This window comes from Crocuta crocuta, unplaced genomic scaffold (assembly GCF_008692635.1).
Source record: "Crocuta crocuta isolate KB4526 unplaced genomic scaffold, BGI_CrCroc_1.0 scaffold127, whole genome shotgun sequence".
NCBI lineage: Eukaryota > Metazoa > Chordata > Mammalia > Carnivora > Hyaenidae > Crocuta > Crocuta crocuta.
In genome coordinates this window covers 11,160,283-11,184,949 of record NW_027532008.1, presented here as the reverse complement: position 1 = coordinate 11,184,949, position 24,667 = coordinate 11,160,283, and the positions used below count along the sequence as shown (strand labels likewise).

The 24,667-nt window shown below is 42.9% G+C and overlaps 1 protein-coding gene across 1 annotated transcript in view; it reads right to left on the bottom strand.

Moving 5' to 3' along the window:
- The window catches only part of FBXO42 (F-box protein 42), an 84,945-nt gene that overhangs the window by 9,041 nt on the left and 51,237 nt on the right, over positions 1-24,667 (bottom strand). The window contains exon 4 of the mRNA XM_077775653.1: positions 22,310-22,444. Coding sequence (XP_077631779.1) covers positions 22,310-22,444 — 135 coding nt within the window. The remainder of the gene's footprint in view (positions 1-22,309; positions 22,445-24,667) is intronic.

Below are 24,667 nucleotides of genomic sequence, written 5' to 3'. Positions count from 1 at the left end.
AGTGTCTGGCCGGCTCAGTTGGCGGAGCATGTGACTGCTGATCTCAGGCTTGTGAGATGAAGTCCCATGCTGGCCTAGAGCTTACTTTAAAACATAAATTAATTAAATTAAAAAACAAAGAAACAAGCAAACAGAATTTATTTTTATTTTTTGAGAGAGAAAGCAGGGGAGAGGGACAGAGGGAGAGAGAGTCTCAAGCAGGCACTGTGCTCAGTGAGGAGCACAACACAGGGCTCGATCCCACAACCCTGGGATCATGACCTGAGCTGAAATCGAGTCGGATGCTCAACTGACTGTGCCACCCAGGCGCCCCCAGACAGAACTTTTAGTTGAACATTTGTATCAAATTTATATAAAAAAATTTTAAGTGCGTATGCTTTCCATCAATAATTCTACTTCTAAGGATTAATCTAATGATAGCCGGGCAAAATGAAAAAAGAAATAGATACAAGGATGCTCATTTGAAGTGTTAAAGTAGACCAAGAAATATCCATATAAAAAATAATATGTGATAATTAAAAATCACATGGCTCTTGGGGCACCTGGGTGGCTCAGGTCATGATCTAATGATTTGTGAATTTGAGTTCTGTATCAGGCTCTCTGCTGTCAGCACAGAGCCACCTTTGGCTCTTCTGTCCCCCACCCCCCGTACCTCCCCTGCTCGCATGCTCTCAAAAATAATCATTAAAAAAATATGTGAAACAATCATCAAAAAAATTATGTGGCTCTTTATTTGTTTTAGAACAATCAATGCCCATGCTTTATTAGGTGAAAACTGAAAGTAGCAAGTGACAGTGTGTCTGTTTTAGCGATTATGGGGAAGGAGGAACGAATGGGTAACTTCATTTTTTTAGTTTATTCATTCATTCATTCATTCATTCATTCAGAGAGAGAGAGAGAAAGCATGCACAGGAGGGGCAGAGAGAGAGAGGGAGAAAGAGAATCCCAAGGAGGCTGTGCACTGTCAGGAGACCCATTATGAATCATGAGACCTGAGTGGAAATCAAGAGTTGAGCCACTTGGGTGTCCCAGGTGACTTGAGTTTTAAGAGAAATTGCAATTACAACTATTAACTATTGCTACTACTACTACTGACTAATATTTATTAAGCATGTATCATATGCTAAGTGCTTTGCATGTATAAACTAATTTAATCCTTCCCCCAAATTCCTAGTTTTATTCCCATTTTACAGATGAGAACAGAGGTACAGCTCATTTAAATAGCTTACCCAAGGTCATAGGACTAATAAGTGGTGGAGCTAGGATTCTGATCAATTTAGTCTGGATTTAAAACTCATTCTTAGCCATTGTACTGAACTGCCCTTCAGGCATACAGATACATTCCTTCCGAGCAGATGCCATAAACAAGTCAGATACTATAACAGACGGGAGTGTTTCAAAGCTGAAAAAGCACTTTCCTAAGTCCTAGTGAATTAGGTAGGCCACAGAGACAGAGTAGATGAGAGGTTAGTAAACTGAGCAGGCGGCTATTCTTAGGACCTCTTTTTCTCCACAAGGCTCTGGTCACACCACACCTCAGCTGCAGGGCCCTCTATTTGTTCTGAGCTCTCCAAGGGAAGGTAAGCTGGGGCCAGTGGCAATGACAACTCAATCCTTAAGGATTATCTTAGGGAAGGACTTTCCAAAGTGGCTTCACAAATATCTTGACCTTTTAGAAAGCCAAAATCCTTCCCTCTACTTCCTACCCCAAGGAGTGGGAGAATCCCCTCACCCAGTGTTCCCAAGGCCTGTTTCATGTCACAAACACACACTTTAATTCAGCATCTTAATATTTTGACCCAGCTAAGTAGGGTCATACTTAAAGTTAATTAACTGTGTTCCTCCACCTAAATTTGTAAGTAAAGTGGGAAAAATTACCATATGAAAACAAATGAAGCAGTGAGGGAGGGCAGGCAGGGAATTTATAGCCCCTACATAGTTAGTTCAGCAAGGAGAGGTCAAAGATACTAGTGTATCAAATTTTCTATGACCCCAATTATGCATATAATGTTTGCATTTGTTGAAGACTGGATATTTTTAAATTCTTGTTGCTTTAAAAATCAACAGTGTGAAACCTCTCTAAAAAGTCCCTATTTTATCATCTCTCTTTTTTAATGTTCATTTATTTTTGAGAGACAGAAAGAGGGAGAGAATGTGAGCCAGGAGGGGCAGAGAGAGGGGAAGAGAGAATCCCAAGCAGGCTCCATGCTGTCAGCACAGAGCCCAGACTAAGGGCACAAACTCAAGAACTGTGAGATCATGACCTGAGCCTAAGTAGGACACTGAACTAACTGAGCCACCCAGGCGCCCCTTTAATTTTATCATTTCTAAGAATCTACATATTTCATATTTTGAATTTGTTAAAAACAGAGGGTCTTTAACTCCCCTCCCACTTATCTTAATGCAAGGTTCACAAATCATATGAATTAAATTTATCATGAGGTCTGAGACTGCAGGGGTCAATGACTTTGGCAATTTTTATAATTTGAAGAATAAATGATCTCCTTAGCTAAGTGGAGTTCTGGAAAGCAAACCATAAGTCTTTACTAGAATCTTGAAAAAAGAGAACAAGAAAACTCATATTCAAATTACATTCCTTCATATGTTGTTTTAAAGTTCCAAGAAAAAGGGGCACTTGTATGGCTCAGCCAGTTGGGCATCTGACTTTAGATTTCAGCAGCTCAGGTCATGATCTCACAGTTCATGGGTCCCAGCCTGACGTCAGGCTCTGGACTGACAGCTTGGAGTCTGCTTTAGATTCTCTCTCTCCCGCCCCCAGACCCTCCCCCAGTCAGGCTCACACATGTTCTCTCTCTCCCCTGCCTCTAAATAAATGAACTTAAAAAAATAAAGTTCCAAGAAAGCAAGCTATTTATTTACTGAGGGGGGGGTGGGTTGGTGGTGAAAAGAGAGAGTGAGAGAACACAAGCTGGAGAGGAGCAGAGACAAGAAGAGACAAGATCCCATGCAGGCTTACACCATCAGCACAGAGCCTGGTGCAGGGTTCAAATTCACAAACTAAGAGATCATAACCTGAGCTGAAATCAAGAGTCCAATGCTTAACTCACTGAGCCACCAGGCAGCCTGAAAAGCAAGCTATTTAAAGAGTACTTAAAACTTTCTAAAAATAGATACATATATACATGACCATACACCATGAAATAAAGGATAACAACTAAATTTTATAAGAAATAGCCTGAGACAAAATGTGAGGTATGAAACTTTGAAGGATTGTACCTGTGTGCACATAATTCATCCCATACAGTAACGAGAATGATTTCAAATAGTTGTCTCATAATCTTTTTTAAGAGAGCACATGGGCATGTGTGTGTATACAAGCAACCACAGAGTGGGGGAGGGGCAGAGACAGAGAGAGAGAGAGAGAGAGGGAGAGAAGGAGAGAAAGAGAGAAAAAGAGAATCCCAAGCATGCTCCATGCTGACAGCACAGAGCCTGACGCAGGGCACAATTCCATGAACGATGAGATCATGACCTGAGCTGAAACCAAGAGTCTGACGCTCAAAANGCTTGAACCCATGAAGCATGAGATCATGACCTGAACCGAAACCAAGAGTTGGACACTTAACCAACTGAGCCACCCAGGTGACCCTTAAATATTTTTTTATGTTTATTTTTGATAGAGAGAAAGAGAGAGAGGGAGAGAGAGAGCATGCAGGGGAAGGGAAGAGAGAGAGGAAGACAGAGGATCTGAAGTGGGCTCCATGCTGAGAGTGGAGAGCCCAATGTGGGGCTAAACTCACAAACCGTGAGATCATGACCTGAGCTGGAGTTGGACGCTTAACTGACTGACCCACCCAGGCACCCCTAAAAAAAATTTAAGTGTATTTATTTTGAGAGAGAGAGAGAGAGAGAAAGAGAACGAACAGAGGAGGGGCAGAGAGACAATCCCAAGCAGGCTCCATGTTGTCAGTGTGGGGCCCAACACAGAACTCAAACTAACAAACTGTGAGATTGTGACCTGAGCCGAAACGGAGTCAACTGCTTAACTGGCTGAGCCATCCAGGTACCCCAATAAGTTTTTATTCACACACACCTGCCTACCACACTACAGACTGATTCGCTGGGAATCTGGTACAGTATGAGGTACTCTGACACTTGCAGACCTTCCACAGTTAAAAGGCCCATCATCATCATGGAGACATATGATGAAATAAATTCCCTGCCCTCAACAAAACTTATATATGAAAGCTTTCTACTCATTAGGACATTTCTTGGCCCACCTTCAAAATAATGAGGCTACTGAGCCTCTAGACAGTATAAAATCTTGTCACAAAAGTAGAGGAAGAAAGGGTGTCGCTACCATGCAGGTTCTCATCGAGCACCACAGGACCAGATGTGCCTGTATCAAACTTGGAGGGACATATTACTTGGGCCTGTTCCCCCAGAGCCAATGGTTAGCCTCACAGGCTTCGTTCCCCAAACATACCAAGGGCCTCCTAATCGCGCAGCAGATATGATCAATGGAGCAAATCTCTGAACAAGGCACAAGCCAAAAAGGCAGCTGTGGGAAACTGGATAATCAGGCGCCCTATACACAGAACTAACATTCCCTAAAGTTGCTAATTAGTTCAGATGTTTCCCAAGGTTCCTATGAAATCAGGCAATTTCACATGAGAAAAGAGAGTGGTAGAATTACAAGGCATTCTTGTTTACGTTTGCAAAGAAGATGGTAAAATGGTGAAGCAATTCCAAATTCTGGTTTGGTTTCTTTGCCACTTTCCCACAACTGCAGCTTCTATTCACACAGAACCAAGGACTAGAAGAGCAGCTCTGCTGTTGGATACAAGGCAGAGCAAGGACTGGTTTTAATTAGGGATGCCTATATTTTATGCACAACTAAAAAATTATGTCTATATCTCTATACCATGACCAGTCTTTGTTAATATTATTGGAACGTTATTAAATAGTCTAAACAATAGCCACCATCCCCCTGGAGTGTTAGTTCTCAAACTCCAGCTTCTGTTAGAAATGGGGGGAGGACTTGTTACAATGCAGGTTGCTGGGCCTCACTCTGTACTTCCTATNTGCGGGTGGGGGGGTGGAGGGGCTAGAACTTACATTTCTAACAAAGCCTCCAGGTGATGCTCGTGTTTGGGGACTGGACTTTGAGAACCATGTTGCAGAGTTAAACCACTGCTGAGTGAGCTGTTAGATAATGCTCCAAAATGACATTAACATGGAATAATGCAGAATTTTCTCTAAGCATGCTCAGTGTATGACGATATGGAGCCCTTCATTATGGTTAACAGAGTAAGGACAAGGGTCCAAAGTGGGCTTTCCTTGACAAATGCTTTGCTTGTGGGGCTGCTGAAAAGAACACTCACATTTTCAGCGTACAGTCTCCAGTTGTCCTCATCTATGTCGAACTTACACTTTGCAAAATAACAGAAAGGAAAAAAACATGTTCTACCTACTGGCTTTCAGGCAAATCACTTTAAGACTTACTTAAAGCAAAACAGGTGACTTGCTAATAGCTCTCTCCATGACTCTGAAAATAGAAAGATTTAAGACTAAGAATTAGGGACTTACAGGATGTAAAGTATGAAAACAACTATATGCATGAAAAATTTAACCATGGGACTCAGGAACATACCAATAAATCCAGAAGAAAGGTACTAGAAAAAATCTTTACTTTGTTCACAGAATTCCAGAATGTTGCGGTACTTGTTTTTGTTTTTAATTTTCAAATTTTAATTTACTTTTTATTTGAGAGACAGAGGGAGGGAGGACACGCATGCACAAGTGGGGGAGAGGGGAAGAGAAGAGAGAATTTCAAGTAGGCTCCATGCTTAGTGCAGAGCTGCTTGGGATTCTCTCTCCTTCTCTCTGCCCCTCCCCTGCTCTCTCTCTTTCAAAAATGTATTTTGTTTCACAGATCTTAATGTTTATTTATTTTTCAGAGAGAGTGAGCCACACATGCATGTGTGGAGGAGGGGCAGACAGAGAGAGGGAGACAGGGAATGCCAAACAGGTTCCACACTGTCAGCACAGAGCTGGAATGGGGCTTGAACTCTTGGATCATGACCTGAGCCTAAAGTCAAGAGTCAGGGGCTTAACTGGCTAAGCCACTCTAAACTGGTTCTTATCTGGCAATCAGAAAGTCTTCCCTAGGATGCTTTCAACTCTTTTACAGCAAAGGTGCCAAAGGGGACATTCCATGGTAAGTGCTGAGGTTCCAGGTCACAGTCCCACTTCAGTTTAGCAACTCTTCACATACACTCACTTCCTCAGAGAAGATCCAAAGCAAGGCACTCCCTCCGAGCTCCATCTGCAGGACACGGAGTCCTTTTCACACAAAACTGGCCTCGAGGGCAAAGCAAGACCAGATAGACCAGACTGACCAACAACCACATCCCTCAGTTTCTCTTCTGTGGGCGCTTCTCTGTAGTGGCCAGGAGCCTCTAGCTGATTGTGTGCACAGTGCGTAGGGGACAGGAATCCTGCTGACACAATCCAAGCTGGTCTTGGGAAGCCGACCAAGCCGTTGGCTTCACAGAGCTGTCCTGACAGTGTGTGAAGTAACTGACCTTGATAGCAAGAGTTCGGAGGTCAGGAAAGGAATAATTTGGAAAGGCATTTCCCAGAACACCATATTAGCATCTGAATTAGAAAACCTAGAGGGCAGGAGAGGACAGGCTGGCACTGATAACTCAGGAAGCGAGAAATTCCTTAAAGAAAAAACTGTTGGAGTTATAATTTAACTGCGTGTATCTCTAATCTGTTGATTTTATAGGTAATACTCTGTCATGGAAACATGAAAAGCATGTTTCACAGTTTTATCATTTGACGAATGGAGAGACAAAAGAAAACTGAGAAGAACATTTTACAATTCCTGACTATAAAGTCTGTCTTGGGCTGTAAACACCTAGAAGACCAACTGTTCAAAACTGTCCCCAAAGTACAGAGCCAAGGACCACAGGGGTTCTGTCTGGAATAGGTATCGGTCTCTTCCCTGATAATGAAAACATTTCCAATTTATCATCAATGTGGCCAATAGTAACTACAAGAAGCCTTTGCATTTATAGAGGCGCCTTCAGAAGATACAAATATATGGTGCTTATTTTACAGAAACAAAGTAGGAAGCAAATACAAAGTCGTTCTTTGGTAAAGTCTCTACAGAATCTCTAAACTGCTTTCCAGAACTTGGTTCTAGTCAAGTGTGCTATTTAAACTCAGTCTAAAATACAGACTTAAGTTGCTCACAAAGAACACGGTACTAAATTCTTCTGCACTGACATGGCCTTTTTTGGGACCTCTGCCAGCACATCCCTTCCCATACTGGGCTAAAGAGACTCCTGGAGGCAGAAGGGTCTTTTATCACCTCAAATCCCAGAACTCAGCACAAATCCCAAAAATTATCCATTTAGACCCTCCCAATAAGATTATTCTATCCTAAGGGGCAGGAACTGTTCCTTATGAAAATGCTGAAATAAACCCAATCCTGGAAACCAAATGGTTATAGATCCCTCGTGAGTGTGAGTGGGGATAAGCAGTGGCTCCGGTCAATCACAACCTTCCCTGGAGGTGTCAGGCAGCCAGCCACTCAGCAGGGCTGAGGCAAAAACGCTTTCCTGGCTGTCTCCCTTACACTACCCCCNCCCCCCCCCCCCCCCCCCCCCCCCCCCCCTTCCCCCCCCCCCCCCCCCCATTTTGTTCTTCAGTTGTAACATGGCCAGAAAGTTACTGATTGGTATCAAAACAACTCAATGATATTAAGACAAAAGCTTGTCTGGATCTCGAGCTTCAGGGCATACATTTTCTTTTATAATTATACCTACATCTTTAAAAACATCACTCCTTGGGTCACTTCTAGAACATCCAAAACAAGAGGAACTTTTGTAATGGGCATGAGGAATGTTTTAGATCCCGTATGACTGCATATACCAGAGGCATTTAAAAAAAAAAAAAAGAAATTCCATATTGGTATTGTTTTCACTTCTAAATAAACCCATGAGAAAAGCCACTTGATGAATAGGGCAGCACTTATCAGCTAAAAATTAACAACATGAAAACCAATAATAGTTCCTTGTTACCACTTCAAGTGGTCTTTTGATCCAATTTCTCCTGGAAGAGGCCTACAGTCAGTTTAATCAGATAACTTGTTAATTGCAGTTCTAATGGGGGTTGGAGAGTGAGTACTCTTTGAAGTGGCTCTGTTTAGAAATAAAAACAATGTTTCTAGTCATAAAGTTTCTGGCCTGGTGTCAAAACACGAAAATCCTAGTTAGGCAGGAGACAGCCAAACTGAAATATAGTATAATCTTATTTACTCTCTCCCTTGGAAGACTGAGGTTTACCCAGACCTGTGCTATGCAAATTTTCCCACTCTTCTCTCCAGTAGGAGAGAATGTGTACTCACCTTAGAAAAGTACGTATTCTGGAAAATCCCAGCAACTGAACTTTATAAATACAGGAAGGGTTCCTTCCTTGCCTAGGGGAACCCAGTGGCTCTGCTCTCGTTCACCTGTCCTGAGACCATCACAGACCCAGGCTGTTCCGGGACTGCAAACGGCTAGAGGAGACCAGGAGAAATCACCAGCTCGGAAAGAATATTACCAGGAATGGGTCCAGGGATCAGGAAGGAGGTAATATACTGTATTACAAAGAAGTTAAAGTAGTTGCCTAAGTAACATCCTATGCCTTCTTCACAGGGATTAGCACATGGAAGTGGTGTCTGAGCCCTGGGTGCCTTCTTTCTATGAAAACAGAAAAATGTTTAAAATACTTCACAGGAGGGGCACCTGGGTGGCTCAGTCGGTTAAGCGTCCGACTTGAGCTCAGGTCATGATCTCACAGTTTGTGGGTTCGAGCCCCGCATCGGGCTCTGTGCTGACAGCTCAGAGCCTGGAGCCTGCTTCGGATGCTGTATCTCCCTCTCTCTCTGACCCTCCCCTGCTCATGCTGCCTCTCTCTCTCTCTCTCTCTCTCTCTCTCAGAAATAAAATAAATTAAAAAATAAAATACTTCACAGTCATTTTAATCAAAAGCACATCACCTTAATAAAAACACATAACTGGCTTTAAAAATAAACTAACAAATTGTGAACAGAATTCAAATTCGTTAGTTTGCTACTTTCCTCTTCATAAATCAGATTTCCTTTAACAATCTATCCATCCATACAGAAGTCCTGGCTCAATGCAGTTTATAACCTACTTTAAACACCTCCATCTACTCTCTTGCATCACCAGTTATTTTCTTCTTAGTGCTTTAGATTCTTTTGGTATTGACTGATTTGTTTACGGTCTGTCTTCCCCCAGTACACCTGCATCTTGTTCATTCCTATATCTGCCACAGCTAGGACAGCACTTGGCATAAACACTAAATACAGGCATGAAAATGGATAAACAAAGGGATGAGGCAATCCCTTTTCAAGCTTTGGGAACTTGATAACTTCTGACCACTTTCCACTCCCTAGCTAGTACTTCAGTATATATAAAGGTGTCAACTTAATCAGATTCTACATCCTCCTCCATCTGAATACTGTATTGCACGTAATCTGAACAAAAACTATGAAAGGTAGGTATCACCATCTCTATTCTAAAGGTGAGGCAAATGAGATGTTACATAACCTGTTTATGGTCACCGTTACTAAGCAACAGAGATCTGATGCAAGCCTGTGTTTGCCTGGCACAAAAACCAAGCTCTTAATGTTATTACCATTCAGCCTCCCTCCTTCTCACAACACAACCCTCCCATCATTTTAGGTAGGGAGGCCCTAATTATGAGCAGTACCTTTAATTATTAGCCAAGTGGTCTTTCCTCCCCAAATCTCTGTAATACTTAGTTATATCATCAGATCTTCCTAAGTAGAGCAGGATTAAGTGAATAGAGAACTCTCTGGGATACTCACTGTATCTAGAGTATATCTTTTTTTTTTTCTTAAAAGTAATCTCTACACTCAATGTGGGGCTCAAACTTACAACCCCAAGATCAAGAGTCACATGCCCTACTGACTGAGCCAGCCAGGCACCCCTAGGATATTCCTTAAAGTTGACAAGCAGGTCTAAGTAAGAAATGAGTGATGTGTGCACAAAGAAATGTATGTAAGAATGTTGACTGCAACTACTTCCAAAGTAGAAATAACCCAAGAATTCATCAACAGAATAGGTTAAAAAAAAAAAAAAAAGTAGTATATTCACATTATGGAACACCCACAGCAACGAAAAGGAATAAACCCCCAATAAATGCAACCACACAGATGAATCTCACACAGACCACGACGAATCTCAAGTCTCTTAAAATCAGAAGGTGGTTACCTCTGTGGGGCGTGGTATTGACATGAAAGGGCATGAGGGAGCTTTCTGAGGTGACAGAGTATTCTGTATCTTGATCTGGGTGATAATCACATGGCTGTATACATACTTTAAAAAGTCTGAGTTGTGCAGAGAACAAATCTGTGTTAAGATTTGTTCATTCTACTATATGTACATTATGTCTTTTTTTAAAACAATTTTTTAACATTTATTTATTTTTGAGAGACAGAGCATGAGCAGGCGAGGGGCAGAGAAGGAGGAAGACACAGAATCTGAAGCAGGCTCCAGGCTCTGAGCTGGCAGTGCAGAGCCTGATGTGGGACTCGAATTCATGGACCACGAGATCATGACCTGAGCCGAAGTCGGAGGCTTAACTGACTGAGCCACCCAGGCGCCCCTGTACATTACGTCTTAATAAAGTATTAAGAAAAAAGGAATGGGTAATGTCAGAGCTGACAGAATGAAGTGAACTGTAACTCATGTTTATACCACTGTCACATGGCATCAGCCACTACTTTTACCAGTAAACAGAAAGACCAATCCACTGCCAGAAAATTCATTACGTGAGGCCTTTGAGAACATCTTACTCACATAAACTGCAACCATGCTGTAACTCATATATGGAAATCAAACAAGAAGAAACCTCTTCAGATTGGGCAATAAATTTCAGAAACATTATTAAATGGCACACTGCTTGTTTGAAAAAGTAGAATTAATTAAAGCAGTATTTCAAAAGTTCGTTTCCCAAAGAGGAGATGAGAGGTAGCTTGTAAGCTTTGAAAAGTTATAGTAGTCTCTAAGAATTTAAGTTGATACTTCAAATTAACAAATGACCAATTACAACACTCACCCACGTAGGAAGATCAATCATGCTGCAGATTCTTTACAAAATCTCAAAGTCACAAGAACTGGAAAACTTGAGAAACCAGCCCAATCCTGATGGTACAGATACTAACCAGCCAAATAATATGCACTGGGCGTGAGCTGGTGTAAGGCACTGCGAGTCTCCTAGAAACCAACAGTGTCATAGGGAAGGAGTCAGAAATGACTCTAGGGTAGTATTTTCTGTGTTCCCTCACATGGGATCAGCCTTCTGCAATTTCATTCAGGACACAAAATAAAATTAATAAATCTATGTAGCATTGGAGATAGGGATAAGGCATCACACAAAATGAAGTTTACTGTGCTCATAAAACACCAAGTGCTATTTGTGGTGGTGGGTTTATGTGGACACCTGAGAAAAACTGTAACACTGGATGGTCTGAGAGTTTTACTGCACAAGAAATGCAGAGCAACCAAAAACTGCCTGTCAAGATGGTAGGCAGACAGGATAGCAGTACAGATACGAAAGCTCAGAATTCTAAGGAAAGTCACTGCTTATGCTCAGTGACACTCAGACTTCTACCTAAAATAAGAAAAGGTAAGGGTGCCCAGGTGGCTCAGTCAGTTAAGAATCCAACTTTGGCTCAGGTCATGATCTCACAGTTTGTGGGGTTGAGCCCCGTGTTTGGCTCTGTGCTGATAGTGTGGAGCCTTCTTGGGATTCTCTCCCCCTCTCTCTCTGCCTGCCCCCTGCTCTCTCTCTCTCTCAAAATAAATACATAAAATAAAGTAAGAAAAGGTTTATAGAGTTTTAAGAAAGGACAGAAAAGTTCATGAGCTGGACAAAGGAAATAAAAGTTAAAGGGTGCAGAATTTTCAACATGGACAGATTTTAATACATTTTGGCAATCAAGACATTTGATAATTAAGAAAAGATCCAGGCTGCTCAGTCAGCTAAGCGTCCGACTTCGGCTCAGGTCATGATCTCATGGTTTGTGAGTTCGGGCCCCGCACTGGGGCCTCTGCTGTCAGCACAGAGCCTGTGCCCACCCCCCACCCCCCCCCAAATAAATAAACGTGAGGGGCGCCTGGGTAGCTTAGTCAGTTAAGCGGCTGACTTCAGCTCAGGTCATGATCTCATGATTCGTGCGTTTGAGCCCCGCGTCAGGCTCTGTGTTTCCCTCTCTCTCTGCCCCTCCCCTTCTCGTGCTCGGTCTCTCAAAATTAAAATAAATGCTTTTTAAAAAATTAAAATAAATAAATAAACATTAACATTTTTAGAAAGGGGGGTGCCTGCGCAGCTCAGTTGGTTAGGTGTCTGACTTTGGCCCATGTCATGATCTTGCAGTTGGTGAGTTTGAGCTCTGCATTGGGCTCTGTGCTGACAGCTCAGAGCCTGAAGCCTGCTTCGTACTCTGTGTCTCCCTCTCTCTGCCTTTCACCTGCTCACACACTGTTTTTCTCTCCCTCTCAAAAATAAATAAACACTTAAAAAAAATTTAAAAACCCTAAAGATCCATAGGTAGAATTAATTGGGCCTTCTCATCCACAGAGAAAATATGAAGACAGTGAGGTCAATGATCTGTTTTCAGGACAAAGAACAGAAGCATGGAGTGTCTTTGGAAGTCCTCTTGTGATATGGTCTCATATTTACCAGTTGACAGGCATCTACCTCTCTCTCATCTCCACAGAACTGGCATTCTCAGAGCACGTTTGCATACAGTGGTAAGTTTTAAAAATGTATAAAGTGTTTAGATTAAAAACAGTGCTACAAAGCAGATTCTAATGCCTATGAACACACTAATAAGTTATTTTTTAAAATTCCACATCCAACCATTTGAATGTCAATCCTGACACCTGGGACCTAAGCCATGGGAAGGACTGGGTGAACTTTTCCAAACAGACTCTGCTGGTTAGCTGTTCTGATTAAACCTGGTGCCAGGTATCAGTCCCGGACTCCCTTATTTGTTTGACATTTCCTGGGCATGCTACCACAGGCTCAGCAAAGAGCTGTAGAGAATCTAAGACTAAAGTTTTCTACCAGATCCAGGACAGCAAAGCTTCATCAGTGGATCCAAGAGTCCCGTGTGCATCGTTTTTAAGATCTCATTGACAGAGTAAGAGAAACAATAACAATCTTGAGAGTTATTGCTGGGCAGTTCCAGAACTTTCCATCTTTAAGGATATCTTTGGCCTTCCCACAGACATCTCATATGACCAATATTCTTTCTTTTTTCCTGCCCAACTCCAAAAGTAAACTAGCTTTTCTGCTAGATTACTCAGTGATTTTGGAAGATGTGATTATTTGTTTAGGGAACAAACAGTCTTTAATGAAAACAAAACTATTTCCAGTAGAGCTGTTGACTCCACATGGCTGGAAAGATCTTGATGTATTATGTCATAATAAAAAAGATGTTGTCTTCAGCATTCTGCTCCCCACCAAAAAAAATTTGAAAAGGCAAGTTATACTGATATTTAAAAATTCTCTAAGCTGTGAAAAGGTTCCTCAAATGGCATACGCACTGCTCATTATCCTTTTCTGAGTCTGACGATAGACAGAGCCAGAGCACTTAGTTTTTCCCCCCAAATTCAATAGAATATCAAGGACCAAGGGCAACTACAAATAAAGGGAATCACAGGAAAAGAAAGAAAAATAAACTAGAAAAAGGAATTTTAAAGAAAGGGGAAAAAAAGGAAAAATTTTATAGTAGAGAAATCTAATAAACACTATTTCAGCCAGGTGATTGAGGTTAAGATCAATGGTGAAAAATCATGTTCATAGTATGCACCCTCAACAGAATGCCATTGAAGACACTATTGTGGTGTTCCGCCCCCAAACCTGTAACTCTAATCTAATCATGAGAAACATCAGACAAACCCAAAACAAATGACAGTCCACAAAATACCTGACAGTACTCCTCACAACTCTCAAGATCCTCAAACTAGGAAAGTCTGAGAAACTATCACAACCAAGAGAAATCTAAGGAGACATAAAGACTAAATGTAATGTATCCTGGATGGAATCTTGGAACAGAAAAAAGCTATTAGAGTTAAAAAATAAAAACTGGGGTGCCTGGGTGGTTCCGTCAGTTGGGTGTCTGACTTCAGGTCAGGTCATGATCTCACAGTCTATGGGTTCAAGCCCCGCGTCAGGCTCTGCACCGACAGCTCCAAGCCTGGAGCCTGCTTTAGATTCTGTGTCTCCCTCTCTCTCTGTCCCTCCCCTGCTCNCCCCCCAAAAAAAAAAAAAAAAAAAAAAAAAGAATAAAGTACAGACTTTAGTTAATAACAATGTATCAGTACTGGTTCATTAATTGTCATAAATGTATTATACTAATGCAAGATGTTAACAATAGGGGAAAACTGGATGTGGGGTATATGGGAACTCTGTTCTATTCTAAAATAAGTCTATTTAAAAAGTTTTTTCATTATTTAAAACAATTTTTTAATGTTTTTACTTATTTCTGAGAGAGAGAGAGACAGAGTGAGCAGGGGAGGGTCAGAAAGAGAGGGAGACACAGAATCTGAAACAGGCCCCAGGCTCTGAGCTGTCACCACAGAGCCCAATGCAGGGCTTGAACCCACGAACCGTGAGACCATGACCTGAGCTGAAGTCGGACGCTTAACCGACTGAGCCACCCAGGCGCCCCTAAAAAGTTTTTAATATGTGAAATAAAGTACAAAAAAATAAAACTACTCACAGCATGGCAGAGGAGAAAGAACACAGACTTTAGAGACAAAATCTTGGGTTTCAATCACTGCTCCATCATTTATTGGCTATGTGATCTTAGGTAAATTACTAGGTGATTTTCTGAGCTTCAGTTTCCTCATCTGTAAAATGGGGATAGTAGCAGTGCCAACCTATTTGGGTTGGTTTGATGGTTAGATGGTATGTTTAAAGAATCTGAGACAACCAACATCCCACCCCTCAAACCATTTTGAGGGTGTCATCCATACACATTTCCTCAGACAGCAAGCCCCTCCCGACTGACCAGAGTAAAAGGTAGCTGTTTCTACAAAGCAGCAGTTAAGAGAGCATGGAGCAGCCACCCTCCTTCTGTAACAACAGTTAAGTTGGAGTCTAGCTGTGCGCACTGCACACTCACCTAACAGACTGTGAGAACAAAGTGAAGTCACGGATTGTGCAACAAGAAAAACCAAAAGATTTTAGAGGGATCCAGGATTTCCAAATTTAGCTTGGTTTAGAATCAACCCGGATATTTTCTCTTTTATAAATGTAGATCCACCATTCTAGTCCCAACCTCTTGAGATTAGGGGAGTCTGGTATGAGGCAGAGGAATCTACTATTTTAGTAAGCTTCTTCCCAGGTGACCTGAACAAAAGTGATCTGTTATATGACTTTTAGGAACAGTGATCTTGTCTCTTCCTCTTTCAGAGAAGGAATTGAGGCCCAGTGAATACAGAAATGATCAAGGATTAGGTTCAGAGGCAAGTGGCTGAGGAGTGGCAAGGGTAGGTTGGTTGTGTATCTCTGTCCCTGAGTGTTTTTCTAAAACAAAGGATCTGAACCATAAGCCATCCCTTGGAATTTCATGTGTGACTGATAGAGTAGAAACTGAGAAGCAAAACAATGTATTGGACAATAAGATTCTACAGGGAGAAAGTAGTGGGAACATCAGCCGTGTTCTAGGACTAGTTAACAGAAGACAGGTTGAGTTGGTTTTTTTTTAATGTTTTATTTATTTCTAGGAGAGAGAGAGAGAGAGACAGCGTGAGCAGGGGAGGGTCAGAGAGAGAGGGAGACACAGACTCTGAAATAGGCTCCAGGCTCTGAGCTGGCCGTCAGCACAGAGCCCGACGCGGGGCTCGAACCCACGAGCCGCGAGATCATGACCTAAGCAAAAGTCGGACGCTCAACCGACTAAGCCACCCAGGCGCCCCGACAAGTTGAGTTTTAAATCTTGATCTATCATTGATCAACTCTCCTCCCTGTGGAAAATTCTAAAACTGAAATTTGTTCCCCTTTTGTAAATGGGTGTGGGCTAATCTTGAAGAAGTTCTGGAAATCAGAACACTCCAATTTTAAGTGTAAAAATGTGTGCTTGATTTAAAGTAACCAAAAAAGGCTGTGACTGATGATGTTATTACATATTAAGCAGATGCCAAAACGAGCCTCCGTCTGACCAAAGGGTATTTTAGAAACAGTGTTTGAACATTAGTCTTTTGAAGGACCTGTCCCAAGAACTGGCATTTGCTGGGGAATCAACACAAGCTGATACAGGATTAAGGTGCTCCACCAGAAGGTAGAGGATTCAACTTCCGAGAATACCTGGCAAAGACTATAATGTAGACAACGGTACATTCATCATCACCGCCATGTTCAACAGCCTCTGTTATGCTCCACTCTCAGTTACTTTATCGAAGCGATAAAGCAGTCAGTACGAACTTCTACCAGGTCCCACATGTACCCAGCCGCCAGCATCTGTAATCACACTATCTTTCCTGCTCCTTTGGACAAACCGTCAATGCACCGGTCCACGGCCAATCCTCTCCCTTTCTCACTCCTTGGGGACAAGCTCTAACAATCCTTCTTCTCTATCCATGTCGAATCCTCCCTTTAGATCATTCCCAGTAGCATGAACATGTCCTAAAATCTGCCATCTTAAAAAACCAACCTCTCCAATCTGCATTCCCCTCCACTTAGCATCTGGTTTCTCTGCTCTCTTTTATAGCAAAACTCTTCAAAAACTGTTTACACTTCCCATCTTCAACCCCTCTCTTCCCAACCATTCCAAATACATTTTCATCCTTATCACTCACTGAAAATACTCTTTACTGAACCTAAGGACAACTCTAAGTCCTCAAATGACTTGACGTCTTCCCTGAGTAGGACCTGGCTGATCATCTCCTCCCGTCCCGAAAAGACTCACAGGTCTGGTGGCTTCTAAGGTGCCTCGTTTGCCTGTTTTCCCCCACCTCTTCGCATACACCTTTTCTAGTTTTTTGCTATTTCTCCTTCTCTCTCTGATCTCCAACCACTGCTGTGTCCTAGACTTCTATCTTCACTCACTTTCCTGGTAATCTCAAGCGGGGAATCCATTATGCTAACGACTCCCATACGGCTACCTAGACAACTGTTTCGAGTGTGCAGGCCTCCCTGCAACTCCAGACACATCTCCGCCTGGAGGTCCAAAAGTGTGTTTCAAATGTAGCATGTTTCAGACTGAATTTCTCATCTCTCCTGAGCTTTGCCAAGCTTGACCACACATAGTCTTACCCATCTCAGTTAATGGCAACACCATTCGTTCAAATGCCCAGGCTAACAATCCTTGGGGCTGTCCTTGACTCCTCTCTCTTACCACACTCCACATCCAAATCATGGGCAAATCCCACTGGCTCTGTCCAATCCATCTAGTTGTTAATTTTCTGCTAAGCACCCTAATCCAAGGCAGTGTTTCTTGCCTCGATTACTGCTACCACTTCTTAGCTGGTCTCCTCAAACTTGTCTTCTTATACACTCTTCTTACCTAAATCACCAGTCATTTCACTAAAAATATGTGAACAAGTCCCCACAACAGACTGAAAGCCTTATGTGTATGACACATTTCCGTCCATTATTTGTCAACCCCCTCTCCTAGGACATTCTCCTTTGTTCACTCTGATTCCCCCTCATTACCCCTTGACTATCCCAAGCACACTCCCACCTCTGGATCTTTGCACTGGTTATTCTGTTTGGAATGTTCTTTTACTTAGATATCCACTTGGTTCACTTCTGGTACCCAATCAAGTCTTTGCTCTAATGCTACCTTCTCCATGAGGTCTACCCTTATCAGCGTAATTATAACTCCCTATCCCTGACCCTCCTTACCATGCTATAATTTTGCTTCAGTAGCATTAATCATCTTCTAACATACGTTATCTGTCATTTTAAATATGTCTTCCCTCATTTGGATTTGATCTCCATTTGGAGCAGATTTTTGTCTGTTTTATTCATTCATATATCCCCAGCATCTAAAAGAATACCAGGGAAAAATAAAAAAATAAAAAAATAAAAGAATACCAGGCACAGAGTAGGAAATCCATAAATATTTGCTGCAAGAACACATGAAGAATGGGAGTAGAGTTAACGGAAGAAAAGGAAGGATTGTGCTGTCATTTACGGGAAGTCACGCACTCTATTTTAAACATCAAACTCTCATAACTAATCACTTGATACTACCACTTAAATGTGTAAAGAAATAAAAAAATTAGACTTCTCCAAATATTTATTGTCCATTTTAGCAAGCGGGCCCACCCAGCTGTCAAACCTGAAGCGTGAGTCAGCCTTGACTGGCCCCCTGACCCTCCCACAACCAATCCATCCAGAAGTCCTGTGGATTTTATCAGAACTGCAACTCCAAGTCATCCGCTTCCCTCTTTCTCTACTCCTAGGACTCTAGTCCAAGTCGCCACATCCCCTCACCCGTGCCGTGCGATGGTCTCCTAGCTGTTCTCTCGGCTTCGTCTTCTTGCCTTCTTCAATCCATTTCCTGAATAGCAGCAAAAGTGTTCTTTAAAATGTAAAATGGATCATATGCCTCCGCTTAAAATCTCAAAATCTCTCAGACGCTGGGGTGTGAATGAGTCAGCTCCACCTGTGCCACTCTGCTCCTTGCTTAGCATGCTATGTCCACAAAGGTCTGCTTTCAGGTCCCCTTACATGTGCTATTCTTTGCTGCCCCAGAGCCTCTGCACATGCTGGCCTCATGTTTTCTACTCTTCATCCTCCAAATCTCAGCAAAAAAAAAAAAAAAAAAAAAAAGTTGCCTCCTGTTTAAAGTAGCTCTGTCCCTCTTATTCTGGCTCACTCCTTGTTTCCTCCATACTTTGTAATAATTTGCTTCCTTATTTTTGTCCCCGCCCCCAATTCCAGGTTCCAAGATATGCTTCACGAGGGGAGGGGCTACAAGAGCAGCTGTGAAAGGGAGGGGAAGCACCTCACTGGAAACACCTGAGAAGTACTAGCTGTAGGCAGGGCTGGCTCAGCCAGAAGAGCTGTCGTTCTAGCACCTGTCACCACGACGCTCCCTCTGGACGAAGCGCTTCTATCACTGCAGAAGGAACAACAACAAGGATTCAGAGGCAAGTCACGTGAATCCCAGTGGTTAGGGACGGAGCTGTGTCCTCTCAAGGTTCATCTGTTGAAGCCCCAACCCCAAGGTGATGGCCTTTGGAGATGGGACCTTTGGGAGATGAATCAGATTTGGATGAAGTCACAAAGCGGGGGCCCTTAAGATGGGACCGGTGCTCTCCTAAGAGGGCGAGCCGCCAGAGCTCTGCCTCTGCCAGATGAGGACGGAGCAGGAGGGCAGCGTCTGCAAGCCCAGAAGACCACCCTCACAGGCTCCCTGATCTTAGACCCCTCACCTCCAGGACTGTGAGAAATACAGTTCTGTCGTGCAAGCTCCTCATCTACGGTACTTTGCTGTGGCAGCCTGAGCTGGCTGGGGTACCACCCCACGCGAGGGGGCTCCTGTCTCGTGCGCTGTCAGCCAGTAAACAAGGAAAAAGACACGTGGTGCAGTAGCACCCTCCAGAAGGCGCTCTGTTCCAAAGGAAACTCCCCACTGCTTGTCTGCCACTCTCCACACGGCTATACTTGCAAAGACTGAACGCTGTTTAGGTTATTGCTTTAAATCTCTCCGCCTATGAATACAAGTAAGGAGGCTCCACAGGTGACGGCCTCCCCTCAGTCACCTTCCAGCCTGCCCACCTCCGTGCCCGAGAACGGGTGAGTCAGGCACACCAACTGTTGTATCAACAATGCCTGTTGTTCAGAAAGACTCACTGACGGTTCAGTGAGGAAGTCATTGTGGCTGGGACTCCAGACAGCATACAGAAACATGTCCTGAGGCAATCTTCCCATGGGATTCCTGCCTGAAGGAGAATCTCATAGGATTCTTTATTAAAAGCTAGTGCTTGTTTGTTTAAAAAAGTAGACATTTCAAAAAACTGTTTCCCTCCCTCGAAAACTAGGCTCTAATTGTAGATGACAGTGAAGTGACAAGCAGATTCTTTGAGACACTTTGTTAGAAAATTAAGCCTTCAGGAGCTTCTATGTTTTATAAAAGGAAAGTCTACCATTGTATTTTTAAAGTCAGTTATTTCTTTGACATTTCTACCTTGAGGATCTCAAAACACACCCTTAGTGGTTTAAATAAAAAAGTCCCACGTCTACCTTACAGAGGGAAATAAGGGAAAATAAGCACAGTAGTTAGCAGTACGCTAGGAAGGTCCCACAGTCCAGGGCTCCAATTCTAAAAGGAACACCAACCCCCAGGCCAAAGTATCAAAAGCACAGAGCTTGGTTACAAAAAGGGAAGGGGCGTTACTAGCATTCTGTGCCTGGAAGAGTCAGAATTGCTCTGAAACGGCCCGGACACCACGTACGGGCAACAGGAGGGTGCTTACGTTGAAGAGATCCTCTACATTTTAGGTCTGTGATTCCAAGTATTAATCAATATTGCTCTAAGTGCAATAGGGGACAAAGGGCTAGAAAAAGACACTCTCCAAAGTACACAATTCTGAGGGCGCTGAAGTAGTACTAACTTCCAAAAGTTTTAAGATTAACGCTTGGTCTTCTTTCCAATGATTTTAATAAAGAATCTCGGCTGTACAAACCCAGCCCCGCCTGTCCCTGCCTGTTGTCAGTAGGCTCCTGCCTCCTAGAGTTGTGTAGGGCAGGGGAAGGAACAGGAGCTTATAGCTTTGGGGAAGCAAAATATAGCTTCCTCTCTTGAAAAGGCTTTAAGCCCTAGCCATTCATAGCAGTCATTACAGAAAAAAAGAGAAGCAAAAAGTAGTCATTTGAAAACAGAATCATCTAGTCCTACTCCATATTTGTCCCAGAGAGGTGCAGTCCCCTGTTCACTGATACACGGAGAACTGGCTATTATGCCAGGGAATGAAACTCAGGTCTCTTCACTCTTAGCCCAGGGGCCTTTCTACTATGCCACGTCGCTTCCCATGTAGTAATCAAAGTAATAAATCAAGACCTAAACGAGTAAGGAATCTGCCCAAGGAAAACCTGAGTCTCCTGAGTCTTAGAGTGAATTCCAATCTTTTAAAAAAAATTTTTAATATTTTATTCATTTCTGAAAGAGAGAGACAGCGTGAGCAGGGGAGGGTCAGAGAGAGAGAGGGAGACAGAATCTGAAGCAGGCTCCAGGCTCTGAGCTAGCTGTCAACACAGAGCCCAACGTGGGGCTCGAACCCACAAACTGTGAGATCATGACCTGAGCCGAAGTCAGCCGCCCAATTGACTGAGCCACCCAGGTGCCCCAGAGTGAATTCCAATCTTGAAAAGCCACATGAATGTCTCGGAAAAGCTTGTCAACCAATCTAGCAGAGTACTTTACGCTCAGTGCACTCTTTCTCCATCACACCAGACCTTTCAGTCTTACGGCTGTCCTCCCCAAGAGTGCAAAAACAAATCCCCGAAAGGTTAAATCAAAAAAAAAGAAAAATAATCAGGCTCCTGGGTGGCTCAATTGGTTATGCGGCCAACTTCAGCTCAGGTCATGACCTCACAGTTCGTGAGTTCAAGCCCTGAGACAGGCTCTGTGCTGACAGCTCAGAGCCTGGAGCCTGCTTCAGATTCTGTGTCTCCCTCTCTCTCTGCCCCTCCCCCACTTATGCTCTGTCTCTCAAAAATGAATAAACATTAACAAAAAATTTTTTTTTAAAAAAAGAAAACAATCTAGTTTCTTTCTGCCGGAATTTCGGCACAGTGGGACTGTGCAGGAATGTACCTGCTGGAGAACCTTCCCACGTTCCTGAGCTGTTAAGAGCAACCAGCAGAGGCATGTTCCCTCCACTCCCCAGATATCTGCGCAGGCAACAACAAAAGATATTCAGAGATCTTAGCCCTGGAACAACAGCCTCTGTCAGTCAACTACCGTTCTCACGACGCTGTGTTTCCGCTTGCTTCAACTTCATACCAAAAAGCACATCACACCAGTGCAAGTACTTGAGAAAACCACACAAATGAATTCACACAGTAGTACAGTAACTCTGGCAGGGCACCAATACTAATAACAAAATATAACTTTTTTTAAGTCAAAGATCTTATACAAATACATCATTTTTAGCATTTACACAAATTTCACTGGGGGCCCTAGTACCAGAGAGCAACACCAAAACAGATCTAATGGAATTTCCATGCAAAGGGAGTTACCTGGTAAGAAGGCAAAGATCAGCACTTTATCTCTTACCTGAAGCCAAAGGTCGGATCCATTCTTTGCTGTTTAGGTCAAGTCTCCAGAGGTCATTGAAGGCAGCATTGCAGCTGCTCTGGGTACAGCCTCCAAATACGTACATAGATTGATTAGCATCATAATAGCATGCACCTAGAAAAAAATAAATGCATAATCGATGTTTAATTCTGAAGCCCCTCTAATGTCTTAACTGTAACATTTATCTTTCAAAAATCAGTAATTTCAGCCATTCTGTAACTCTGTGGCCAGGCAATTTTCTACAACCAGCCTCTTGTCTTCAGATTGGTTAAATCACATTACTCTTTAAAATAAGATCCAGAGAGGGGCACCTGGCTGATAGCTGGAGGAACGTGCAACTCTTGATCTTAGGGTTGTGAGTTTGGGCCCCATGTTGGGTGTGGAGATTATGAAAAATAAATAAACAAACTTAATAAAGTAAAATAAAAGGTGGCTCAGAGAAAAGCTATAGAAATATTATTTCTGAGAACACTAAGCAAATTGACAACACACCATTAAATAAGACCGTCTAATTCCAGCAAGAGCACACAAGATTTCAGATTATGGGTGCTCAATGGGTAAAATTTCAGTACCGCCGCACAATTAACTCAAACCTGCATCCTCACCCTCCAGGGCTAGGCAGAAACAGTCAGTGCTAACAGATGCACTCTGACCTCTCGTTTCCCTCCTCCAGCCCTCCTCATATTGCTTTTGCTTTCAAATAAAACCTAAAGCACGAACTAATAAAAACATCTTTATATGAAGAGAATGACAAAAAAATTTTAATCAATGCCACGAAGTAACCACACATAAACCACAGTGTATCTCGGGGATCTCAGAAGTAGGATGGTCCCCGAGCTATGGACAGAAAAGGCACGGAAGTCATTAAGCCCCTACTGCATCCAAAAGCCACTAAGACAGGCTGTTTGGTGCTGAATAGAAAACCCGTGAAGTAACATTTAAAAAAGCACCAAGGTCTCTGAGAAGAGCCTTTTCAATCAGATGATTATATACCCCTCACCGATGGTCACCATTCCAAAGAAAAGGGGTAAGGACTATGAGAAGAGCTGGGCTGTTCCCCCAAAACCGGAAGGGCCAGAGCCAAAGTCTAGAGGAGAGAAGGCACTGCCACCTTGCTTCACCCTAAAAAACTCATTTAGTCTCTATCCTTTGGAAATGATGACCCCACTCCTTAAAGACTTGCATTTACCATCTTGGATCTCAGGAAGAGGGCCGAGCAAAACTTTGCTTTCCATTCATTTCATGCATACTGGTAGGGAAAAAAGAATTCTCAATGTTTGTGTGAAGCTAGGCTGGTACAGTTAAGCATCACATAAGAGCAAGGGGAAAGTGAAAAGAAACTCAGAGATTCAGCGCACTAGTGCACGGATTCAGTGACCAGTCAGCTTATGTGTAGGTCCAGTGCAGTTTAGCACACCTCCGTTTTTAAGATCTCTTCTGAACTCTAGCACCACTTAGTCCTAAGTTCAGAAAAAGGGAAATGCTACTGCTATAGTTATCTCTGTGACATGTCCTAGCTCTGGGAATAACCCTCCTTTTTTTTTCTTCCTTAAATCAGTCTGCCCCACAGGCGCTTGAAGCAATCTCATACACTAGAAAGGCCAAGTCAGAAACTGCAGGAGCTAAGAGGTATCACAACAGTGTATTTAGTCACTTACACACAGTGACCTCAGCCAGTGGAAGGCACAGATCCAAATCATCTTGACCTCTGACACTGTACAACGGAGCTGCAGACTTTTCAAATTAACAGACATGCTACAGTATGTGAAGATTTAAATGATCTTATACTTTCCACTAACTTTCTTTACCTTTGAAAATAACTTCTAATCTGTATCAGTTTTAAAATCCATATCCCAGGGGTGCCCAGGTGGCTCAGTAGGTTAAGCATCTGACTCTTGATTTTGGTTCAGGTCATGATCTCACGGTTTGGTTCATGAGAGGAGCCCTGCATCAGACTCCCGGCTGGGAGTGGAGCCTGCTTGGGATTCTCTCCCTCCCTCTCCCTCTGCCCCTCCCCCTCTCAAATATAAAATCCACATCCTAACAAGAAACTCTCTTAAGAAGTAAAATCCTACGAAACTCCAATGCTCCTATTTCAGATTGGTTAAGAACTGCAAATAACAAGGGGGCACCTGGGGGGGCTCAGTCAATCAAGTGTCTGACTCTTGATTTCGGCTCAGGTCATGATCTCACAGTTGAGTTTGAACCCTGTGTCAGGCTCTTCTGCTTGGGATTCTTTCTCTCTCCCTCTCTCTCTGACACTCCCCTGCTTGCACACATATGTATGCATGCAGTCTCTCTCAAAAATAAATGAATAAACATTTAAAAAAAAGAACT